Source organism: Anarrhichthys ocellatus, unplaced genomic scaffold, assembly GCF_004355925.1.
Source record: "Anarrhichthys ocellatus isolate YVR2014 unplaced genomic scaffold, GSC_Weel_1.0 scaffold14, whole genome shotgun sequence".
NCBI lineage: Eukaryota > Metazoa > Chordata > Actinopteri > Perciformes > Anarhichadidae > Anarrhichthys > Anarrhichthys ocellatus.
This window is the reverse complement of record NW_022280044.1, coordinates 3769298-3794608: the sequence shown is the minus strand read 5'-3', so window position 1 is coordinate 3794608 and position 25311 is coordinate 3769298. Positions and strand designations below refer to the sequence as shown.

The 25311-nt window shown below is 41.9% G+C and overlaps 2 protein-coding genes across 3 annotated transcripts in view; one reads left to right on the top strand and one right to left on the bottom strand.

Moving 5' to 3' along the window:
• Window positions 1-9626: 9626 nt before the first annotated feature.
• On the bottom strand, window positions 9627-14166 carry trappc3 (trafficking protein particle complex subunit 3). The gene is made up of 5 exons (XM_031853633.1): window positions 14017-14166; window positions 13098-13195; window positions 11366-11465; window positions 10327-10509; window positions 9627-10214 (listed from the first exon to the last, which is right to left on the bottom strand). Exons 1-5 carry the CDS (start codon window positions 14056-14058, stop codon window positions 10095-10097), a joined length of 543 nt encoding a protein of 180 aa, XP_031709493.1. The 5' UTR covers window positions 14059-14166; the 3' UTR covers window positions 9627-10094.
• Window positions 14167-14809: 643 nt separating this feature from the next.
• Window positions 14810-25311, top strand: part of smap2 (small ArfGAP2) — a 16186-nt gene continuing 5684 nt past the window's right edge. For both annotated transcript variants that reach the window (XM_031853731.1, XM_031853730.1), the window contains exons 1-3: window positions 14810-15274; window positions 23885-24018; window positions 25093-25257. In XM_031853731.1, coding sequence (XP_031709591.1) covers window positions 15169-15274; window positions 23885-24018; window positions 25093-25257 — 405 coding nt within the window. In that variant the 5' untranslated portion in view covers window positions 14810-15168. The remainder of the gene's footprint in view (window positions 15275-23884; window positions 24019-25092; window positions 25258-25311) is intronic.

The following is a 25311-nucleotide window of genomic DNA, read 5'->3' as shown; positions in this document are numbered from 1 at the left end:
GACTAACACGCGTACAATTTAGATTTAGTTTCTGGTGCAAAAGACACAGACAGACTGACCTGACCCCAGATGACGATTCACATTTCCTCCGCCCAGTTGACAGGTCAAACAAGTATATCCCTCTTCCTTTTCCTACAGTGGCCTCAATCTGTCAGCTGTTGCAGGCATCCACACTCCTCCCACTTCAGTCTCTAGTGCCCTGAAACGGAAACATTGGACAGGAAACATTGTTACCATTTCGCTGTCCTTAACACATGACAAGTTCCTGTTGGCTTGTGAAAGTTCACTGATGCTTCCTTGCTACAATAGACATCAAAATATGCAGATGTCAGTGATTTCACATTACTGAACAGACACACTGTTCACAAACATACCCTTACACACAAAACAGGGTGTATTCAAACCCTTTCAGGAATTTGGAAATAATTATGCATTTCCTTGGAGCTGCTGGTGGGTGTTACGGCCCAATTGGAACACAAGTAGCGAGGGCGGGTCGACCACATCGCACCACCATTTTTAGTCTTAAGCCCGTCACAAACTTCACATAAGTGCCCAAAATAGGAGCATGGAAACATCAGATGCAGTTTTCCTCGCATGTTACTTGTTCCTATTTGTAGGTACATTGTACCTTTTTAAAACGAGGTACACAACTCTCTAAAGAGGTGCTAATGAATCATGGAAACCTCCACTACGTGTCATTCTTTCCTTGCTGATTCAAGCGTCCAAACTTTGCACTACTGACCACAGCCATTCTATTATTTGGGGGGGGTCGAGCTCACTCTCAGTTTCCATTTTTTTTTTTTTTATGCAGAGAAGTGCCTATAAAATGGTTTCAAAAATGGATAAACCGGTCTTGCTGAACCCACTTAATATACTCAATCACAGTAATATTTAGATATTTTCAACAAAGTCATTTTATACTATTATAGGTTAATGCAACTGTGAGCAAAAACTTTCATGGCCTTTTGTAAAAAAAAGCATTGAAGCTTAGTCAAAGAATTAAGATCCATTCATCCATTCATCCGTTATCCATAACCGCTTATGCTGTTCAGGGTCATCATTAACCCTCATGTGTGCATGTGTGTATTTCGCTCTACAGTATGTATGTAACCATCATACCGTATGTTCAATATGAAGGTGTTGAGAGGTACCTCATGGGTCACAAGGAGCATAATGTTGGTGTTGTGATGTATGTGGTGGAGTCGTTGGTCACTGAGGTGTTAAGGCGCTGGTTGAGGGAGTGGACACTGTGATTGACGGTACCTTGTTATAATTACACACTTAGGCTCAAACCTGAATTTCTTCCAAACACATTCACCCCCATTATTATTTTCACCCCGTTTACATATTTTATATGTTGTGTGCCAATCTCAGTTATATCCCCCCGCTGACGTGTTTTCCCAGAGCTTGTGTCGTTGCTAATACGGTTAGTGCTGGAAAAGCAAACAAAGCATGACACAGCACTCCATCACCTGGCCTGATGATGTCATGATATCATCAATACCCTGCTTAAACTACAGCCCCACCTTTCTCCTGGCATGTGTCAAAGATTGGTGAGCAGGTGTGTGTGTGTGTGTGTGTGTCTTAAAATCAGTGACATTTTTTGGAGGTTGAGTAGTGACAGGGCATGTTTTTACGACCCCCATTCATGTTGTAAAGTTGAACCAGACCATGCAGCACCAGAGCTGGGTGTGAATGGGGGGGTTGTGTCTCTGAACAGTTAACTCTTTGAGCTTCCATGACCAGGCCCACCCTATGGATCGAGCATTCATGGTGGAGGTGTCACCATCAGGATGGTTGGGGCCTCTGGCCTCAGGTGTGAGAGTGGATTCAGTGTTTCAACTGGTTGCAGCACATCCCATTACGACAAACCACAGCAACATCAGTGAAATCACTTATGATTCCGCCTCCACCTTTAGGGTTTCGTATGTGCTGTAAAAAGATTTTGTTTAAGGACTGTTTTTGAATTGCACAAGTTATGTTGATCACTACAAAATATATATCAGTCATCAGTAGCTGATTTTAAAGCTTCTACTTGGGAAATGCTGTAAAAGCAGTTGAGCAATTTCAACAGAAATGACAAAAAGACAAATTTGCTTTGTTTAGAGCTGCAAGAAAACACAAATAACATTTTACATTAAACAGATGCCCTTGATGTAGTTAAACAAGATTAAGTCTCTACCATCATACAATCATCTTTATGAGACTGTGGCCCAGCAGTTTCGAGCTAAAAGCTAATATCAACATGCTAATGTTTAGCAGGTATTGTTTTTGCCATGTTCACCCTCTTAGTGTAGGGTAATTAGCATGCTAACATTTGCAAATTACTACTAAACGAAAAGTACAGCTGATGGGAATGTCATTAGTTATAAACAAAAAAATGTGGACAAATTTGTACATGATGCTATAGGTGAAAAGCTGATGGATCACCAAAGTGATTGCTATTCATCCAAAGGGGGATAAGAAGTTGGAACCAAATGTCGTGGGAATTAATCAAATAGTCTAATCTGAATCAAATTCAAAACCACAACATTGAGCCCGCGTGGCATTAGAGCAAATAACTGTACACAACTTTATGGCAATCCCTCCAACAGTGTCTGAGATATTTCACCCTATATTAAAGTGGTGAACCATGCCATCCTTGCTAAAACTAAGTCGTCAAGACTTTGCTGTTATGGCTGTAATTTTTGCATTAGTCATTTTTCATACTATTGTGTTTGGTATTTTTACAAACATTAATTGATTTGAAGATTTTAAGAGGAATAAATAATAAAAAAATACCTTTTACATACTTAGGGTAAACATCTGTTAAATGCTGTGATTTGTGGTTACGTTTTTGGATTCATTGTCTTGTGGACCAAGACATGAACTGTTTGCTCATGCCAGATACAAGCATACTGCTCAAAAGAAAGTATCCTTACTTTCATCTTGGCTAAGACATGCCTTCATTTTTTCTCACAGCATCATCTATTTGGACTTCACACCTGCCAAGACGGAGATAAAACAGAGGACAGGAGAGATAAAAATGTTATAGATGGATGTTCCTTTGTAGGTGGAGTCGTGCTATTGTCTGTCAAAGCAAATCTCCGAGGACATCCAGGTCTAATTCACTCAGCTTTCATGTCCATTGAAAGCATCTCCATGGTGTGTTTCTACATATCGAGGGCAAAAGAAACCAAATGTGATTTCTGAAAATAGATTGTTTTCAGGGATTGTGTTTCACTTTCCTTAGTTTCTTTGGAATACAATTTTGGTTTCACTTATTGTGGTTTAATTTCTGAATCAAAGAAACTCCTTCATAGAATTAAAGAAGAGGGAATAGGAAACACTGACATGGTCTCACAGCATATTAACAGCAAAATTGGTTCATATAGTTTTTGTGAAACATAAACACTGATGGTGGCTGGAAAGAGAATCTCACTTGGTGACAGTTAGCTACCCGCTGTTTACTGAAAACAAGAGACCCTTCTGGTTTCTTGTCCAGTCAGTACAGAGATAAAAGATTTGATTGTGGCTGCATGCGTGTGTGTGTGTGTGTGTGTGCGTGTGTGTGGTTGTATCATGGCCACAGAGATCAGAATCTTTAATTTTTTCCTCTCCATGAAACCATATGACTGTCCTTTAACTAGCCGACTGATGTGGATGCTGACAGTCAGAGGGCCAGACACTGATCTGCAGCATGAGAGGCCCAGAAAGCATCCGACACAGCTCTTGACAGCTTCCTCCCTCTTCCTCTCTCTATCTGTCCCTTTGGAGCAGGACCCAGTGGGTGTTCAGTCTGGGTCAGATTTACAGTAGATCTAAGCAGCGCTGAGCACAACCTGGCCGGCTAATTGGAAAAAGGTTTGTGCGTTATGAGGCCCGCAGAGAGCGCTTTCAACACCTCTACATTGAATGAGTAACAAAATCACACAGGGGGGTACATAGGTGAGGCAGATGCACACATGTTCACGTGTGCAGGGAGAAATCCTCGACAATACGTACGCACGCAGACGCAAACATCACAAATTCGACGCCATAAAAATGAAGAAGAACTTTTGGCACAGTGCTCCAATTACTGAATGACATGAGCGAGGAAATGGGAAAGGCAAAAGTTTAACATTCAGCTAAACACATGTTTGGCACGAACATTGCCATTTGAGAATACACTCCCATTATGCATCCCACATACATCTATTGCACGTGTTGTATTCGAAGGACAATAAATACACACAGGTATACCTGTCCTCTCTCAGACACAACTCCTTTTCTGTACTGACAATATCCCTTTTTCTGCTAAAGGGCTTCTCAAAGATCCACATTGTTAGCATAAATCAAACTGTAGTTAGCTTTTGTAAAACCTTGCATTTTGCAACGTTGTATATACACCTGGAAGAACAGGACTTTCATGTTGAGCAAGAAAATGTTCAAGAAAATCACTCCTGCTGAAGAGGCACGCTCTGTGCATATTGGCCTGTCCGATGAATACAGCCAAAAGCATAAATCCCTCTTCACCCAGAGGCCTTTGTATCGCTGCCCAGCGGTTGAACAAGGGGTCTTGAACTTGGCAACATTAGAAATACTTTGAAGGCTTTACAGTTGGACAGACACACTACCACAGACTCCAGCAACAATGGGATAGAGAAAGACTATACCTGATGAAAATAATACCAAGAGTAACAAGTGTGAACATTGGTTAATGGTTAAAGAGTATAAACTTAATGTATTTAGCACTTTTCTTTACAAGGTTACAAAGTTTTTAAAAGTGTTACAAAAAGTTTTATCAAAATGTAAATTACACGATGACTAGCAAAGAATATTTGGTGAATAAAAGGTTCGAGGTCTGGTATGTCTGGACTGGCTAAATGTTTCAATTCCATTATTGAGCAGCTAAGCATTATCTTTGTCCAAATTCATAATCCACGATTCATAAGCGCAACAGGTCAACAGTTCAATTCTACAATATAGTTTTGGAATGGGCTACAACGGCTGCGTTCAAATTAATTAAAACAAATTACGAGTTAATGGTCATGTATGAAAACTCATAACTGTACAGCCTCATGATTTGGTGCACAGAAATATTCCCATGTGCATTTTTTATTCTTTAATTTGCCAACTTTTTGTCATTAACAACTAGCCATCTTCAAAGCCTTTTTGTTATTTTGCCATTAAATGTGTTTAATTGATAAGGGTTAATATGTTCTTTAATGTAAACACACATAATTATCAATGTATTTGGAAACCTTTCAAAAATTCCATAAATTCGAACAACAGCTGAATGGAAATAAAACGAATACGACCCCACCATGCATCGCCAACATTGAGCATTTTCCATAAACCTGCATCCGTTTCTTCCAGTGTGACAGCTTGAGGTGTTTTATATGGAGAGTCATGCTCACAGACTGAAATGTCTAGTCTGCATAATAGGAGATCCAGACCCCTTACAATCTAGTGTGAAAGGTGCTTGAAGTGGGCGGATAATAAATGACTTGCTGAAGACATGAAGCCTCTGGGCTGGTGTCTGGATTGATGTTGTGATATTAGCTCAGATATCATGCTTTAAAAGTTAGACAGATGACCTGCCTGGAAGACATGCGTCATCAGAAGTACTTCGCTCTAATCAATATACGGTGTGTGTTCTGTAACTCCAAAATATGACTGTTGACACACACACACACAGGCGGTCGGTTCATGCTTGGCAGTGGTGAGCGGTGATATCCCGTCCAGTGCAGCTGGTGTGCAGCCTTTAGGCAGCCCTGTGATATGGGAGGGAAGCCTGGTTTGATTTTAGTCCAGGGCAAACCAGGACTTTCACATTCCTGCTTTTCAATTGGAATTAACGTATTTGTTACTGCCTGGGAGACTGATATAAATATATGATTACATATGTGCATTTGGGGGAAAAGGCACTGGAATAATGAAGTCCAAGGTGAGGTGCCGGTTGTCCTCAGAGCTAGCCAGAGTAATATTACATGACACTTGTTTTTTTTCTTCTTTCTCTTCCACTCATTCTCCTTGCTCCATCTTCAAGTGAGGCTGTTCCAAGCTGGAAAGTGCTGCCGCCGTTACATAAACTACAGCTCCAACGTCTGCGGGGTCAGGAAAAAAGGAAGAAAAGACGGAGGAAAAACAAGACAAAAGTTGAGTGTGTTGTGGGAAAATCAGGCTCAAAGATAACGAGGATCTGGAAAGGGTAAAGCCTGTATCATCAGGAACTTTTCTAAAAACTCATCTTCGTCACATCTTGGAGAAAGGAGGAAGAACAAAAGAGCAGGAGGAAATTGGAAGCAGAGTGAAGGCAGCTTAGCAGCTCCCATCCAAAAAGCCTGGAAGAAAGGGAACGAGGGAAAACTCAAAACAAGGCATTAAGTGGCTCGGCGTCGTCGAGAGCTCCGGCTGAAACCCTGGTGGAACCAGCCAGGTCACTACTGAGACAGAGAAATGACCCCGCTTTGGACCCATTTCAACCTGACACGTCTTCCTGCTGAGAAGATGTTGTCTTTGCTAACAAGAATCCCTTGTGACACTGGGGATCCAGGATTTTATCGAACTGGTTAGCTGGATCCGATCCATGCTTTTATTTTGAGCTTGGAGAGGTGCGTTTCACCAGGTTTGCTTCTCGTTTCAGACTTCCTGCCAACGCTCCTGACGACCCAGACATAACTCAGGGAGGCCTGAACATGTCTCACATTCTAGTGGATGTGCTGTCCATGCTAAATGGTTGAGCAATACATGAGTTACTAGATTTAAAGGAAGTGCTCAACAGTTTGTCTGGAAGTGGGTGATGATTCATATTCCGAATGGCTTGCAGATGCTGGAGCAGATTTCAGTGGGTACATATTGTGACTAAATCAACTCGTAATTACCCCTCAAAAACCACATGCACGCTTATGTACTGAGGTGTTTATGCACATAAGTCCCAAACAAACATCCCTCAAACTGTTAAAATCTCTGAATGTGTTTTAGCAGACAAGTGCAGAGCCTGTGAATTTATGCAGCAACAACTCTCGTGTCCATGTGAGCATCTTTTCAGGTGCGCATGCAGAGAGAGACTCATTAAATCAACCACCTCTTCCCACCGCTTCACTGCCTGGGAACATTATTCAGTCTGTCAGGGATTTTGTATTTTTTTTAACCACGGACACACTTGTTTGCTGACTCCATGCATTCTCTTCTTAAAGAGTGCTGTCCATCCTGCTGTCATCTCCGCTCATTTCCACTGACCAGACACAAAACACACACTCCGGAAACCTCTGGAAATCCCGGTCGACTGCATCTCCAGTCAGCCCTTATACCTCACCTGAGAGACAAGCATGTTTCCCATCAGACACAGAACATTCCCAAAAGGTTGACTATCACACATCCTTTCTTTGATTTAGGAACTGCTGGCTTTCCCTTGAGCACATCAGTAAAACATTAAGAAAATAGAAAAAAAGGGGGGAATGATTGAAACAATGACTGACAAAATAAAGTGGGAAAACTAAGAGAAACGGTGGATGGAAATGGATGGATTCGAGGTTGAAGAGAAGGATGCGGTATTCAATAAGCGCAGGTCAATAACAGGCTGTGCGCTGGGCTTTACTGTCAGAGCGTGCCTTTCAACATTTGTTTCCCATAAAGGCCACATGGAAACGTTTAGCTGGCTTAAAGCAGATCGGAGCACGTTGTCTTGGGCCCGTAACATTTTGCTACTTGTTTTTCAGGTCTGTCCTGGTAACGTTTTCTGAAAAAATATAGGCAGCTGCAATAGAAAATATGAATGATGATAAAATATAAAAACGACATGTGTGCCGATGGGAGACACCAAACTAAACTGTCCGAGACATGCGTGATGGGAGATGTCCTTCTTCCCAGAGTGCACGTGTGTGTGTGTGTGTGTGTGTGTTTCACATCTATGATGGAGAGAAGGGAGGGGGAGACGACAATAGATAAAAATAGCATCTTCGAAGCAATTCCTCATGACTAAGAGGGAGTCTTAAGTGCATCAACAACAACTTTTTCTCCTCCTTGTGTTTTCATTCTGCGGTCATGCAAAGGGAATAGCAATCACAGATGGACAGGTTATGAGGAGTGAAGTCATAACGGAGCGCTAGTTTGTGGTCTTTAAACTTTCTTGTTTAATCGTCACCCACTTCCTGTGAAAACAATCAACATTGGTAGGCCTTTAAATGCTTTGGAGACCCCCAAAAAATGTCCGTATTGCGTGTTTGGACATGGTCCTTCAAGGGTGTATTTGTGAGTGCAGTGGTTGTGATAAATTCATCCCAAACTTTGGCCTCCATGCACAGCACGCGTGCATATATACGTGTGTGTTTATAAAGTCAAATACCTGCGAGCATATGGCAGAGTGATACAGGCTTTCACAAGTGCACAGAAAACCCAGCTGTCCGTCCATCCCCCAGGTACACGGTTTTAATTCTGCCAAGTCATTTACACTGAGCTTCTGCACAAAAACTATTTCCTGCCCGCTTTCCATCCAACATCCACCTCACAGGCCTACAGGGTGCATAGATATGTGCACATATAATGTGTTGAGAGCTCGTCTAATGGCCCATCAGGCTTATTGCAAGCCGACTGCAGTCGGGGCGCTTCCACTTTCCATTATTCATCCTTTTAAATGAGCACTACCCCAGACAGGAGTAGGCAGAGGCTTAAGACAGTAAATAATGCTCTGAAATCCCATCCTAATACATCTTCCCCGGCATTATAAAGCACAAAGACGGCATGTTGTCATTGTTTGTCTAATCTCCGGCCAAATCAAAGCTAGACTCCATATATTGGCACCGGGCACTCTGCTTAACGACTGTGAATTATCTGCTCTTTCCACATTCATAATCTGAAATGAACCTTTTTTCTGGCAGCTCTAGCCTTTACTCCCACAAAACAGGGAACGATTTTTTTCTCCCACAATACCCACTCCAGCCTTTTACTGGGAACGATGCTGCCAAAGGCTGAGGAACGTTATGTACACAGCAACCTCTGGTGGCTCTTTGGAGAACTTTTACTTCAAGTGCCTGAAGACTAAAACTGTAAAAGCAGAAATGGGTTTGTGTAATAACAGCTGTAAAATGGGACGTGTAGAGCCCGAAGGTTTGCAGCAGCTAATAGCTGACAGATTTCTCCAAATCCATATCTGACAATCTCATCCTCTCCGTGCACTGCTTTCAGCAGACTTGTGAGTTCTGTACCAAAAAAAAGACAAAAGACAAAGAATAAGAAAAACATGGCTAATGTTTAGCAGTATCCGGACCAGATATTTGCTTCTAAAACCAGACTAGGAATGATTTGTGTGTGTAAACTGTGTGTGTGTGTGTGTGTGAATGGCCGCCTGTGTTTTCAGTTGTTGACGAGGTGTGCAGTCGGTCTGAACGAGCAGTTCTGTTCGTTACTTCAGAGTGATGTAAAGCCATTCACAAGGTGTGACAACCAGAACCAACACACACAAACACACAGATTACTTCCATGTCCACTGAACAAACATAAGAGAAGCAATAGGTCTGTTATTGTTTGCCTTCGCAGAGCGGCTGCAGCACTCCAAAGGAATAACGCCAGCAGAGTACACTGAAGCAGAACTGACAAGGTCGTACAGAGGACACCGTGTGTGTGTGTGCCTCGATTATTACAGAATTACAGACGCACAAGAAAAGTATCATATTAAATATGTTGCTTTTATTTAACATATCTACCTACATAAATTTGCATGCCATTTAAATGGCAGAAATAAAGTGTGACTTCTTTAAAAAAAGGAAAACAAACGAGACATACGTAAAAACATTACGACGTAAAGGCTTCCCAGCCTTGCACCAAAAACAAAAGACATAATTCTTTTAAGAAACAGGACAGATATTTGAACAGTAAATGAAGAAAAAAGTGACTTTCAATGAGGGATGGTTTGAGATAAATGGTCAGAGGCATTCTCTTCTCCACAGCAGGAACATCTCATCTAGGAACACACCTAAACGTTTCCCTCAAAACTGGAGCACAGAGCAGTGCCATGGAGTTCTCATTTTGATGTTTTGATTCTGAGTTCATTCATCCTCTGACGGTGTTCCTCACGTGACTCGGTCCTCCCTAAATCAGACAAGAAAGTTGCGGGAAGGATCTTTCCGTTTCCATCACTCGTCTCCTGCGGGGAGATTTTCTTCAATCCTCTTGATAAACCTCATGCGGATTTCTGTCACATTGTCCCCTCTCAGAGTGTCCTGAGCAAATCTCACGTCCACGGCCATCTGGACCTAAATCACAAACATGATCACTTACATTTTGGTCCTCTGCACAGTAAATAATATGGACTGCTCTATTCTACGATCACCATGAAGGGTAAAATGTATAGTGAGTGGACTTTACCATCTCCAGGGCTCCTCTGAGGACCCCACACAGCAGGTTGGAGTAGACCAGCGTGCTGTGGTTATCCGGCAGCTCCACAAAGTCTACCAGTGGGTTGTTCTCAAGGATGAGGGAGAATTCATCTCCTGCTGGGCTCCAGTTGGTCACACTGGGGGTACATCCCAGGTACATCTTAAATGCAACCTAACAACAACACGGTGAGTAGAGTGGATGAAAAAAAAGGAAACAATGCAGGATTACTCGATTGAAAACAGTCATGTTTGACTACATATTCATTTAGCTGGAATTCTCACACACACACACACACACACACACACACACACACACACACACACACATACACACACACACATACACACACACACGATATCTGTCTGTTGCTTCTTTCCTTCTGCCGCACTTTGTCCCCTTGACGTGTCGGCATTCTCACGCATGCACAAATAAGCGTTCGCTCAAGCTCATGAAATTGCAGTTATACCAATAAAAATATTCAATAGGGTTGGAGCGGTCTGTAAAATGGTCTGACACTGGAGCGCAGCAGCCTTGCCATTATAAGTATTTCTAAGAATAATATTTGTTAATAGCACCATAACTTAAGTGGTGCGATTATGTCTTGCCTTCTGAAGAAAACATTCACGGTCTCGAAAATCAGTTTTTGGACAAACAACAGACCTCCAAATACATTTCGGTGATGAATGACTGAGGTGGTTTCATAGTTAAGATAGAGATCACGTGATATCCTCAGATTAGGTCATCAATGCACCCTCTAAACCGCCTTGAGCCATCAAGGTTACGATCTAGCAAAGCAAAGAGGAACGCAATCTTGATCTCAAGGATGCAGACTGGGACTTGAAGTTTTTGTGATCTACCCAGTCACAATCATACATTTTCCCCCAAACCCTTCCAGCATTCTTCTTTCCCCCATTAATTGTTAAGAGGCTTCATTAACATCACTCCTCTCTAATCTCTCTCTTTCTGTCATCCCTCCTTCCCCTTCTGCCTCCCTCCATCTTTGGGAGGTCACGAAAAGTCCAATTACCTTAGCAATGACATCGGCTGTTTCTCGGAAATCCTGACACCTGCCGATGCTGGAGCGTGCCAGGAAGTCCTCGATCAGGCGCACGCCGATGTTATAACCCCTAAGACAGAGAGAGAAGACAGAGAGAGGAGCAGGAGACAGACAGATTAAGTCATTCTTCTTCATCATCAGGGGAAAAGTGCAGTGCACCGTAAAGAGTCATTATTTTGTCATACACTTAGCAAATGATGACAATCCTGATTAAAATGCCATGTCAACTTATCCTACAGAATCTAGAGCCGACTGATTCCTAATGATCCTAACATGGTCTGCCTCAGACTAAGACTGCCTTGTAAGGCCAGGTAAGACGAGCCTCATCATGACTTAGCTCAGAGAGCTTAAGGTTGCTTCACAACCAGGCAAGCGGGGAAAATCCAGTCTAACGTCCTGTCGGCGGGACAGGACGTTTTGAATTTTTGAGTTATAAACCCATTTATTTTTTCTTAATCTTATTTAGTGGGAGAGCAGAATCCAGCATTGCCTTCCAGAGACTTTCCCTCTCTTTCATGAAAACACATATCAGTGTTCTCTTCTTTAAAAGGGAGACATCCAAGAGGCCAGAAAAATGTGTTCTCTTAAGTCAAGCAAACGATGAACTTTAACATGTTTTAGCAAAGCAGCTCCTTTGATGTACTCAATATGCACAGAGCATACAATCTAGCTAATGCAGTTACAACTTCTATTAGTTAAACGCCAATGTCCAATATGTTCAGTACTTTACGCTATTGAAGGTGCACTGTGTAATGTCTGGCCACATGCTCCAAAGAAATAGGACTTTATTACTGTGTCACTGACCAGGGGGCTATACGGTCTGTGGACGTTTTGATAGCTTGTGTATCGGCTTGGGTCCGGCGTGGCAGAGATGATGAAACCACTATTATTTTCGCTTCGTCTAACCTGTGTATCACAGTCAGAAAGTTTGCAGGTCCTGTGGGGAGTCGGGGCAGTCCTCCAGAATCTGACCCCGGACCTGAGGTTGGCTCCGCTGACTGAATTCAAGGAAACTGCTAATTGCTAACTGCTATTGTAAGGTCCTTCCCTCTCACTGAGCTGCCGCATGCGTCTGGGAGGATGAGGGGAGGGCACGAGTTGTTTTCTCCTTTCTCCTACTTTGGACTTAATTCAATTAACAAACTATCAAAACGTACATGAATGGATTATTGACAAGCCCTCGGGGCAGCGCTACAGTGCCTCGCAAAAGTGTTCACCACCCTTGGAGTTTTTGCTATTTTGTTGGCTTGTATCGACTGATATCATTTGACAGATCATGTGACACTTATTTTGCACACAGGTGGAATTAATTTAGGTAATTATGCGACTTCTGAAGGTAATTGGTAGCACCAGATCTTAGTAAAGGGCTTAGGAATGGGGTTGAACATATGCACACACCGCTTTTGAAAAAAATCCAGGTTGTAAAGCAACAAAATAGGGAATGAGTACTTTTGCAAGGCACTGCACTTCTTCGTCCTCTGGACTGAGGGCAGACTGGATGCTGCAGTGACTCACTATCACCGCTCTAGAAACTAGTGGTATTAGAACACGGGACGGCCCGGTGCAGGCCGGTCAGAATGCTCATTTTAGTCTCTACAACACAATATATAGACGTCTTTGACATAACGTCAACACTGTGACCTTTTCATATGCAGTTGATATCGGGTGTGAACACAGTTAGTGACAGTCGAGTCACACTTACATCTTGTCCAGTTGTTTATTAACTTCCTCGTCATTCTCGTAGTCTTTACAGAGCTGGGTGACCAGGGCCCCGTAAGTCAGTGTGAACAGTTCAGAGTTCTACAACAGAGGAAACACAATTCTCATGTTAGTTGTGCTGAAAATGAATCGGGCTCAAAAATGAAATGAAACGAAAAAAAAAAACGAAGAAATATCATAACATCAATATGCTGAACCGGTCAGGAGGAATCCAGGTACAATTATACAAAATATATATTTAGTGGCAAGTAGCCACTTTTAGTACTTGGTCCACACTGTTTAAAGTAGTGTAGGCAATTAGTATTGGCTCTCTTAAATCTATAAAACACCCTGAATTTTGGCTAAGATGTAATTTGGTCAATGCGGAAGAGATACAGGTTTCTGCACAATGAAGTATAACAGCCTATGGACAGCTCATGGTGCTGAAATGAAGTCTAACAGTAATTAACATAATAATAAAAAAACATATATATGGTTATAATAAACAATAAATATACTTTAAAAACAATGTATAATTAGTTGACATAATGCTTAGTTATTTTTAGTATTCACTGCAACTGTAACTTAAAAAGTGAACGGGCTAGGAGGGGACCATGGGTCAGCTACGTTGGCTAACTATTTAGCATGTGTGCTACATCGAACTAACGTTACACATTCTGTCACAGCCAGTTTTACCCAACTATGAATGAAATACTTAGCTAGTCAACTGATTAAAATGTATATATTATATTCGTGTGTGTAGCCACACCTGTCAAACAAAGACACATGACTGAAGAATATTAATTTAGCTCGCAGAGGTGTAGCGTAGCAAATTGTTAGGTTAACTAGTAGGCTACGGTTAGCATTTTTGCTAGTTAGGCTAGCTAGGTTTGTTTGCTTTTAATCCTGCGGAAGTCGCCTACCATCTTCTTGCTGTCTGTTGTTCGGTTGGATTGCCTGGACATTGTGGACAGTATTACAAGCTTACGACTCGATATTAATCCTTTATTTATTTGATTCTGGCTTAGTAGTTATTTCCGCAATCACCAGGATAGTCACACACTTCCACTAAAGTCAAGCTCGCTAGATTAAAACATATACTTCCGGTCATACTGTAAACGTTTAATTCATGGAAATAGATATACAAAGCACATGATATGCATATGATATGATAGCATATGATAGGAGACAACTTATTTGAGAAAAAAACTAAATTCAGTTAATGAAAGAAAACTGTTGTTGTTGTCATATCATTGCATATAGAGTTCCCTTGCTACAGGATAAACACATTACAAACTTTATTTTGAAGACAAAAACGTCTTACATCCGGTATTTATTTGTTAACTTGACTAGTTTGGCGTCGGTCAGCTGTTTCATCAACAGTTCCTCGGTTATTTTCCTCTTGGCAGGTTGTGTGTTATCGCCACCTTGCGTCCTGGAGGGGAACAGAGGCCCACAGGGAGACCTACTTCTCAAAAGCGTCTCATGATTGACCACAGGATGGCAGTATACGTGATATTTGGACAATAAAATAACCCGAACGACACTGTAATTTGCTTTATTTATCTTTAAAATATTGCATTGTATTACAGAAACTGAAAAATACATGACTATTCACACTGTAGCTTTATTTTCATAAAAATGTATCATAGTGTGTGTGTGCATGCGTGCGCGCGTGTGTGTGTGTGTGTAAGAGAGAGAGAGAGAGAGAGAGAGAGAGAGAGAGAGAGGTGGAGGAGTCGGTACCAATCATAGATAGGTTACAGATGCGCCTTAAAGTCGACCTTACATTAGCCTATATTATTAAGCTTAACATTCAGGGTGTTTTCCTCCACGTTACGTCTTGATTGGTTATCAGTATTTAGCATAACCCGCATGCTGAGAGACAATCATCCCACATCTTCTTCTTGAAACAAACTCGCTCTGCGAAAGCGAAGAGGAGGGACCGGGGCGCATCGGCTCTGCACACACTCACACACACACACTGCTTTTTATTGTGTCAAATAAGAAGCTAATTGACAAAAGCCGGTATACGAACAGCAGGGGCTGTAGCCGACAGGAGGTGGACTAGTGCAATGATGACGGGCAAATCTGTGAAAGACGTGGACAGATACCAGGCTGTCCTCAACTCTTTACTGGCGCTGGAAGAGAATAAATTCTGCGCTGATTGCGAATCCAAAGGTAAGTCATTATCAATGTCTATCTTCACTGGCTGATCCGGTCCATGCCTGCATATGGCCGGCGGATGAATCGGCCCTCTTGCTCATTTACTACGCTAGGAAATGCGGCGCTGCATTCATGATTCCTCCACCAATTACGTTGTACTATGGTGCAAGACACGGGTCCTCAGTCGGCTGGAGCGTGTGGCACGCTGCTACATCATGCCAGCTCCCTCGAAGTAATAGGATAGGCTAATTATAACAACAATAGATACATAGTTTATTACCTTTCATCAAAGAGGTTTTTATTTTGTTTGTCATGTTGGACAAGTTTATTACATGATCAATGAGTAAATAAGATAATAAATAAGAAGTATTCCAGCTGTTGAGACGCAAAACACCTGAGGCTCCTTGAACCCCAGTATTGAAACCACAGAGACTAGCGAGACATGGAGATTGACATATCAGTACTGACTTTGAGTCACCCTGAACAGACTGTTCAGGGTGACTCAATGTCAGTAGTCCTGCAGTCTGAGTAGTGCAGATGGGGCATAGGAAGCCTTTACAAAAGGGCACAACAGTATTCACACATCATAATTGTAAGACTGCCATCCACAGTACTTACTAGTCTCATAGTTAAAGTTAATGAAGGACTTGATATGGTTGTAGTGACTCAAACGTTCTAAAATGTATTACATAATTATTTTATATACAGTACGTACAAATACACTCCATTGTATGTGTTTGTGCATGTGCACTCTGTTTGTAGCCTCAATGAGGCCTTGAACTATGTCATCAGCTGTTTGCTGAACCTCTTGGTAAACATTGCTGTTTTGCTCACAAATACACAGAGTTGGAGACTGAATCAACAAAGCAAAAAAGAAGTCCAACATCTACTCGTTTTAGGATAAACTGTCATTGAGTAGATAATATCTGTGAATGTAAGATGCAAGTGCCACTAATACAAAATACACAACCAGCATTGTGCCCCAGAGACAAACCTCGAGTGAAAGTGAGCAACTCTCCTGTTTTTCCATTGACAGACATTGAAACTTTAAATATACTCTCTGGTGCTGATACGTAGTATTAGCCTGCTTGATACCTATATGTCCTAGATTTCAAACTGTCTGATATAAATCAGTGCCGCTGCTGTTGTGGAGATTGATAAGATAAGCCTCTCCGTAGCATGTCCGAGAAGTGATTCATCAGGGAAGCTGCATATCAATTCCACAATGGCTTCCACTGCTTCCACCTCAGTCATAAATTGTCAAGTGAAGGCCCTGAGTGTATCACTGCGGGCTGTCAGGCAGGGGACACCCTTGGGATTCCTCATGAAAACTTTATGAATCACACAAATAAGCATCTCTCTATATTTAACAGGGATTAGGCTGTATTCTGTAGTGCTGCATTCAGGCTCAGATCTGTGTTCGCTTCTTTATTCAGACAAATGGACGGACAAACAACAGCAGAGAGATGTGATGTGTACAAAGCACACTCAGAGTCAAAATCAATACGTGTTGGAAGCTTCTCTCTGGATGTGAGTGCCAGGCTGCCTCATGACAGGGGGAAAACATTTATAATGTTTGGTCAGAACAAGTGTACAGATAGACTCAAAGCTCCTACTCAGTTTATGCTCGTTGTTTATTTGGGCCAAAATCCCAATCCGGTTGTTTGTTCGGTGTCTCTCTTTAGATTTCTTAGTCTCTGTCTGCCTCTGTCTCTCTGCTCATTCACAAGAATGGGTCTGCAGCTCTGTATCACTTCCAGGAAGCTGCCAAATGAAGGTAAAAACGATCTGTCAATACAGACGTGGAGAGACTTTTAAAGTTTTAGCTAAAAAGTATTCTGTTAATTTCAAACCCTGTCGGTAATCTGAGTAAGAAATCACAATTTGTAGAGACAGATAGATTCTTCATATGCTCTGTTTTAGTTTTTAGTTTTCTTGCTTAATGTTACTGTTAAAACACTAAATCAAACTTCCCCATTCTCCCCCTTGCCTTGGGCACACACAGTACATTCACAGTACATAGACAATGGCTAGATTTGTGCAGTGCTTTGTTGAGATGACATGTGATGTCAAGGTCTAAATTAAAATCGGAGATTTTACCAGGACATTGTGAATGCTTCGTTTTACAAAACAAGATTTTGTTTCCAGATCATTTGGCCTTTGAAAGTTGTTTTTAAATAAGATATAAATAGGACTGCAGACATTGTTAGACTAAAGGCAAACGCACTTGTGACTGTTCAGAAGTCCCTTTTAAAAAACACGCTGTGATCAGACTCTTGGAGCTTATCTGAAGACTGGACTGTCGACAGAATATGCAGATAATAAATGATAAAGCAACATTTGAGACGGATTTAGATCATTTCGGTTTGATTGTTGTTGTATTTGATTTGCTATCTGCCACATCGTGCTTCCCAACCGCTCTTTTCTCTTTCTCTCACATACTCAAACATGCGGTCATGAGGCATGCCTGCGCATTGTTTGTCTTTTTTTTCAGATTGGCATGACTTCCCTGTGCAACAAACTGGTCTAACTACTGCAGATGAGATTAAGGGTTAAGGGAGGAAATAGCAACCCCACACATATACCAACACCAAGGGTGCTGAAGCTCTAGCTTTAATCGTAAGAAAACATTTTATTTTGATCATTCAGTGGTCTTTTGCTGAAATCTAAGGTGTGATTTCCGTCAAGTTTGCATTTACCCATGTAATAACATATGGCTCCACACTGATTGAAAGGTCACACATCACTCTCATTTCCCACCTTTTTTTTTCTTCATGAAACTGCCCAAAAGATGACACTTGTAACCTCAGTGAGAGGCATTTTACCTCCTACCTGATTATCACCTGTTTCCTGAATCTACCGTCAAAGCGTTGCTCTTCGGTGCATTGGATGACAAGCTCACGCTCTCACACTTTGAAAGCATATGGCCCCTCCCCTTCCTCGTCTCAAATCAGGCTTCTTGACCATGTGGCTTGTGATGAGGTTTGGTCTAATCTTGTTTGCCTTGACATAGATTACTGTGCGTTTATCACCTTCTCCTCTCCCCCTCCCTCCCCCTTCTGGGTGATTGAAGAGGAAGTGGTGAGACGTGTGGAGCCAAGTGCGTGCTTTCAGCAGCACATGAAAACACAAAAACACATTAATGATGCTATTAGGTCATCCCCATCTACAGTATGCTTACTGTACAGACGCTGCAGCAATTAAATAATCTCTCTGCCTTTTTGACTGCAGTTTAATGCCTGTGCTGTCCAACTTCCTGTCTCTCCTTTCCTCTGTACCACGTGACTTACTGCATTTATTTTTTTAATGACTTCCTCACTATGTGACACTTTTACTGTAAATCCTCAATACTGCCAGGAAGTAATGAAGAGATGAGCGAGAGAGGGTGAAGCAGATGCATAACGTAGTCAACACGTCTACCTCTGGCTTCAATCTCAAGGGGCTGCGTACATGCGTGTGTGTGTGTGTGTGTGTGTGTGTGTGTTTGCATGAAAGCCTCCCTTCTTTATTGTCTCCATTGTACTTGTGTTTACGTACACACCGGTTGCCGTGGAGATATCACCTGGTGACGCCGTACCTTTTCCCTCCACCACCACCTAGCCCCCATCCCCTTACACCCTCTAATCTCATCCAATCAGACGCCAGCAGGGATTTCCTTTGAAACAAGGAGGTGATTGGCTGTTTGCGTCCCCTGGCTGGCACAGAGTTCAGAGTCTCACAGTACAAAAGAGAAGATGGCACAGTGGTAAGAGAGTCTACAGTACTGTGGTATTTTGATAATTCAACATGTAAGCACAGCATCAGCCGACGGTCACAAAGCTATAGATTTTGACAGATAGTCCCTCTATGAGGTAATAAAGTAGGACACCCTTAAGGTCCTCATCATGCCATTTGATGTTGTGCTTTAGTGGTGTACTGTATATTCCCATATTCTCAAACTAAGTTACAAATCAATCAAATTACCCCACAGCAATTGCCACAAAGTGAACCTTTTGAGGGGCCTGGCAGTCTGCGGCTGGTTGGTAATCAGACTTGTACAACTGTATATAATGGAAAAACACACAAAAAGCGAGATAAGATCAAACATCAAGCTGCTATGCGCAGGTTACCTGGACATTGTTTCATTACTGTACAGGAAATATACAAAATACGAGGGACAGCTTGTAATGAAATGTGACAAACACGACAACAAATCACATTCACAGATGTATAGCAGTTACAGGGTTATTGTACTGTTTCCCCTTTTGTGTCACTAGCAGTGGCTTTCAAGTGACAAATAGAGTCCAAGGATGTATATACAGTACTGTTTGTGTTGCAGCTGGGGATAGTATTGATTTATCACTTATGTTTATAGATTCCAGTGAATGATAGTTGTCTAACATTACACAAACAATAGTCCTGTTAACTACAGAGAGCACAAACAATAATATCAGTAATAGGATGAAATGAATGCTTTCAAAAACGTGCTTTGAGAAGAACCTAAAGCTTGCAGTGATGGAGTGTCTTACTCGTCTTTAAACGTACAACCCATCTAAACCTCAATGACTCACCTGCAGGATCGCAGTTGTGACACTTGCATTGCAACTCAGATGGTGGGCGTGTGTTAGTAAATTATCAATATGGGTCCATCTGCTTAGCTCAGACTGGGACTGGGTCACCGGGAGGCCTCAGGGTTTCTGGATTGGTTTAGATTCTGGATGGATGGGACAAGTGTGTGTATAAATGAGCATTTGTGTGGTGCTGTAGGAGGGCTGAGGCTCTGTGGGATTAACTGGGTGCATACAGAAAGCAACGCTTATCCTTGTGGGATATAGGCTAATGAGCCATATGCACCTACTTGTGTGTGTGTGTGTGTGTGTGTGTGTGCGCGTGCGTGCATGCGTGTGTGTGTGACACAATGAAGTCAAAGACTTCTATCTATTCTGGTCCTGGATAGCAATGATGTTGGAGTCCAGGTGACTATAGGTAAAATAATACTATCAAACAAACACAATATCCAATTGCTGGCACCACAGAAACCAAACCTGTGGTGGTGTTTGAGGTACTGAGGGGCTCTTCTGGTATATATATTATGTACCACACTGAGCTGACCTGTTGGACCTGTTGGAATTGCTTGTTTCCCCAGACCTTTAAAGGCATGTGCAGATTAAGTAGCAAGATAATTGGTCAACAGCCTTTCACTTCCTTTATCAATTAGATTAGCTCTGTTGTTCACCCTCCCCAGTCTTGAATGCTTTGTGCTCGTTTCAACCCATATTACTGTTAAACAAACATTAGGCAGGAAATCTGACATTTAAGGCAATTCTGTTCAGTGTGGGTGTGTGTGTGTGTGTGTGTGATTGCTAATGTATCACAATGGATTGTATTGTTCCATATTTAAGATGATATACCATATATCCTTATACGTTTCACAAACAAAATAAATTCTTCGCAGTTTAGGGTTACTTTCCAGGCATTGATTTGAATTTATTTCTGAATGATGCTGTGTGGAAATCTATTAGCTGCATGTATAATTCTTCCTCTATTATCATGATGAGGTGTTGAAGTTCACTGTTCCAATTTCCAGTTTTACCATTACCATTGACTAAGATGTGTTGTATGTAGACTTGACATTAACTTTATCTATATAGCCAAGATTTTGCAAATTCCAAACTGTACGGAAATGAATGGTAATCAATGGCAACCTTGAAGGTGAATAAATTGCATTTCAAATCTGACTGAAAAAGTATACTGTAGCATGCATTCAAAAATGCAATATCAATACAAAATGTAATTACATATGTGCATAGTTACAAAATCATTTCACAACAGGTTAATAGCAGACCACCTCAAGGTGTCACTCAGACAGAACCAGGACATTCGGATCAAAGTTGATCAAATGAAAGTAGCCAGTAAAGGTCCTTACAAGTGTTGTAAACCCAACAAATGGGTGTGTGGGTGAGTGACAGAGAGGTTCATTATAGATCTCTGTTGGCACTTGCTCGCTGCTCGTCATACCCCCTGTACTGTAAATATCAGCAGGCCATCATACTGCTAAAGTCCACCATTTGATGATTATAAAAATCCCCTCTTGTTTGTCTCTGTTTTTGTCTCTTTGCCTTCTCCTCCCCTGATGTGCTTCAAGCTGCATTTTGACAACCACAACCACACTCATTTTTTTGCCAGGATGATTCATCCATCTCCCATGTAAACCCTCTACTTTTGGGTAGTTTAACCTGTAAAAACAGATTTATTAGTCAAACCTTCGTTGCACCTCAAAGGAAGGTGTTGGTATTTTTTCTTTGATTGCAAAAAAGAAATGAGGAAGTTTACTCATCGCTCTGACTCAACTTTGGAGAAATCAATGCTGCAATGCAAACTCTGCTACACAGAGAGTCTGATTTGTAGAGGTTGCTTGTTCAATCTTTCCTTCCTTTTTTAGAAGTCTATTCCTCCTACTCTCTCTCTACTATATCTGTTCAAAGTACCTGGAGGTGTGCATTGTTGCTGGACAGACGTGCTGTATATGGGTTCTTACTCAAGCACTGCATTGATTAGAACCAAAAAAGCTACTGTGGTGCAGTGTGCAGGTGTGATTCACTTTAAATAACACCCTGTTGTAGACTTACACCCGTGCTTAGACCACTGGACGCATGAACGCACAAGTTTTGGAAAGAAAAAAAAGCGGCAGTGTATAATTTCATTGCAATCCATCCAATAGTTTATGAGACATTTCAGATAAATCTACAAAAGGTCAACCTCTTGGCGGAGTTAGAGAAAAAAGCAGAGGGATCTCGAAAGTCAATAGGATACATTGTCTATGTAGAATAGCTTTACCACATTTTATGGAAGTCCATCATATAGTTGTTTAGCTATTTCACTAAAAACCCGAAATATCAAACTCATGCTGGCGCTATAGAGGGAAAGGCCAGGATCATCAGAGTCAATAGGATTCATCCTCTGGGCTCCATGGATGTCTGTATCAAATCCGATATCAGCTGCAATATTTCAGTCTGGGTCAAAGCAGTCACCCCTAGAGCCACGCCACTAGCCTGGCTGAAAAGAGATAAAAAGTCAGCACAGTATGCAAAAAAAAAATATCAACGGTGGTGGCAAAACCTCAGAAAGTGAGGGTGGATACCGATACAGAGAGGGAGAATTAGAACTGTGAGGGGGAGATATGGACGGGCAGAGGAGAGGAAGAGGGAGGCGGTGGTGGTGAATGAGAGAGATAAGAAATGGCGGCCAGGACACAGAGGAGCTTTAGAATAAGGAGGAGAAGGACAAACTAATTCCAGCGTTTAGGGAGTTCACAATTGACAATGTCTCTCTCTTTCTCTCCGTCAGTGCCAATGTTTACAGCGGCTAAGCCGGCTTTGCGGAGTAATTCTACTATTATTAGCCGGCATCACAGCTAACGCTGCAGCCAGACGGTCAGGGTGATGGACACACTGTCTGTCTGGTGTGAATCCTCTACTGTTGTTTGCTCTCTGTCATTCATTCCCCATTGATGTCTTTCTGTTTCCTAATTTCAATATGCAGCACGCAAACTTTGCAACCCAAAAATACAGTCAGTCGGATGATTTCATTCTAATGATGCAGGAATAACAAACTTTTTAGCATTCAACCAAGACAGGAGGCTGACTCAGCACCCAGACAGTGTTTCCACAGCTGCTGTAAAAAGGAAGATCTTCTATGTTTTCTCTTCTGAAACTCAACTTCCTCTTTTATTTGCACAGAATGGCCTTTCTTCAACAATACAGTGGCTTTGCCAGACAGGAGAGGCTGCTCTTCCATCTAGTGGTGTAAAGGCTGCAGCGCATCAACTTGTAAAGCCAAGACTTATAGCGGAGATGAGCGCAGAGGGTGGCCGGAGGAGAAGGCGGAAAGAGAGGAGGAGGAGGAGGGGCAAGAAGAGAGGGAGATGTTAGGAGAGATGGGGAGAGAAGCGCCAGTATTCTCTTTGAAGCTGCCTGTATTCTCTGAAGAGGGTGGTTGCATAATTTTCAGCAGAAAAATAGCCTGACGGTGTTGTTTCTATTTCCCCACTTCTCTTAGTTGTCTGTCCAGGCAAGGGTCCTAGACAGCGAGGCACACCACATGATATAAGGCTTAAACCTACAAAGCACGGGGGAGAATACGGGGCGCCCAGCACTCAAATGTAACCATTAAGACAGATATGGCAGCAAGATGGACAAAATGGCCCACTCAGAGAACCACGCACCCACACACACACACACAGGCTCATGACCACATGAGTAATCATCCCTGCAGGTATCCAGAGTGTGTGTGTGTGTGTGTGTGTGTTTGTGTTTCCACTCCCCCTCTCTCCTCTCAGTCTCAGTTATGTAGGCTAACTCTCCTATTGGATCCCATCATGTGGCAGGACACCGCATGACTTACACTGGATTAGATGAGTTCCCAGCTGAACTCAAACTCCTAATTTAATTTCAGGCTTGTCTCTCTATAATTGGACTAAAATTAATCAGTGTTTTCTCATCATTCTTCACCCAACCCGCTCGCCTGCTTACTCTACTTGTCTATTATACTTCTAGTCTCTTTTTCGCCCAATTACTTAATCCCCCCCCCTTCCTTTTAAGGACCCTCTGTTCTCATTTTTAAACACTACCTTCCTCTCTCTGCCAGGTCCAAGATGGGCATCCTGGAATTTGGGCATCTTCGTCTGTATCCGCTGTGCTGGTATCCATCGAAACCTGGGGGTCCACATCTCCAAGGTCAAGTCTGTCAATCTGGACCAGTGGACGCAGGAGCAGGTCCAGGTCAGAGGTCACACTCCAGATCAAAAAATCAAGATGGGGATGTTTGCAACGTGTTAATGTGTGAAACACAGTTCAGCGTTTTTTCACAAAACATTCATTTAGTTCGCATACAATAGATCTGGACAGTCAAAATGTAAAAAAAAAAATAATAATTTGTATTTGCAGGTATGAATGGAATAGTTTGAGAGATATGTTACCTGATATTAGCTCAGCTTAGTTTATCTTAGCTTAGCATAAAGACTGGAAACAGTAAGCATAGTTCTGTCCCCACCAACGCTCGGGTACAGTAATATCGTTTTAGGCTAGTGAGCTCGTAGAAAAGGAGCACAAATCTTGTCAATCATTTAAGTAGCACAGTAATATACTTACTATTCCAGTTTATGTTCGTTGGATTAACTACAGTGTGGGTGCTGTTCCTTATAGTATTGGAAGAAGTACAATCAAAACAAGTCTTTGCTCGTGGTAGTTATTAGGTAAGGTGCCATAACTGAAAAGCTGCTATACAGATATAGTTATTATATTGGAGAACCCAGGTCAGCTCTAATGTTGTAATGAGTATTTATTTCTCCTTTCCTCTAAACTCTGAAATTGTTTTCTTCCACTCTACCTTCTTGTTATTGTGTTGGTACGTGATTCATGCAGTGAAATTATATTGAGAGTTATATGAAAAAGAGACTTTTTTCGATACAACCAACAGTATTATTATAAAACCTTGTATCAATATATCTATTTCTGACAGCAGGGGAAAAACCACCAATTTAGAATTTGTCAACATTTACTTGCGCGTTCACATGCAGTAGAGGAAGTAGACACTTTCTCATCAGTATGCAGCTCGTTTTGTCTGGGTCTGATAGACAAGACAGTCAGCATTGTGCTTCCCACTGCGATCACTTTCCTAAAGTCAGCATCTTTATTTTTCTCTTTTCTCTACATCCATAAAAAAAGAATTCACACTGTTTTATTGGCAGAACTGCATGTATCACCATACACAACACAGTACCCTGGATATTGTGTCTCTCCTTCATTAGACTGCTTCAAAATGCAACGATGTGTGTTGTGTTTTGGTGTCACCAGTGTGTTCAGGAGATGGGAAATGCCAAAGCCAAGCGTCTCTATGAGGCTTTCTTACCCAAGTGTTTTCAGCACCCCGAGACGGACCAGTCTGCAGAGATCTTCATCAGGGACAAGTATGACAAGAAGAAGTACATGGATAAGGTCATTGACATCCAGATGCTTAGGGTGAGTCCACACTCTCTCTCTCTCTCTCTCTCTCTCTCTCTCTCTCTCTCTCTC

What these genes read in the sequence shown, in the direction of transcription:
- trappc3 (XM_031853633.1), bottom strand. Translation starts at nt 14,058, where the DNA reads ATGTCCAGGCAATCCAACCGAACAACAGACAGCAAGAAGATG. An exon ending in AATAAACAACTGGACAAGAT is followed by an intron (nt 11,466 to 13,097) that starts GTAAGTGTGACT and finishes TCTCTGTCTTAG; the next exon opens with GGGTTATAACATCGGCGTGC. An exon ending in CAGCCGATGTCATTGCTAAG is followed by an intron (nt 10,510 to 11,365) that starts GTAATTGGACTT and finishes TGTTGTTGTTAG; the next exon opens with GTTGCATTTAAGATGTACCT.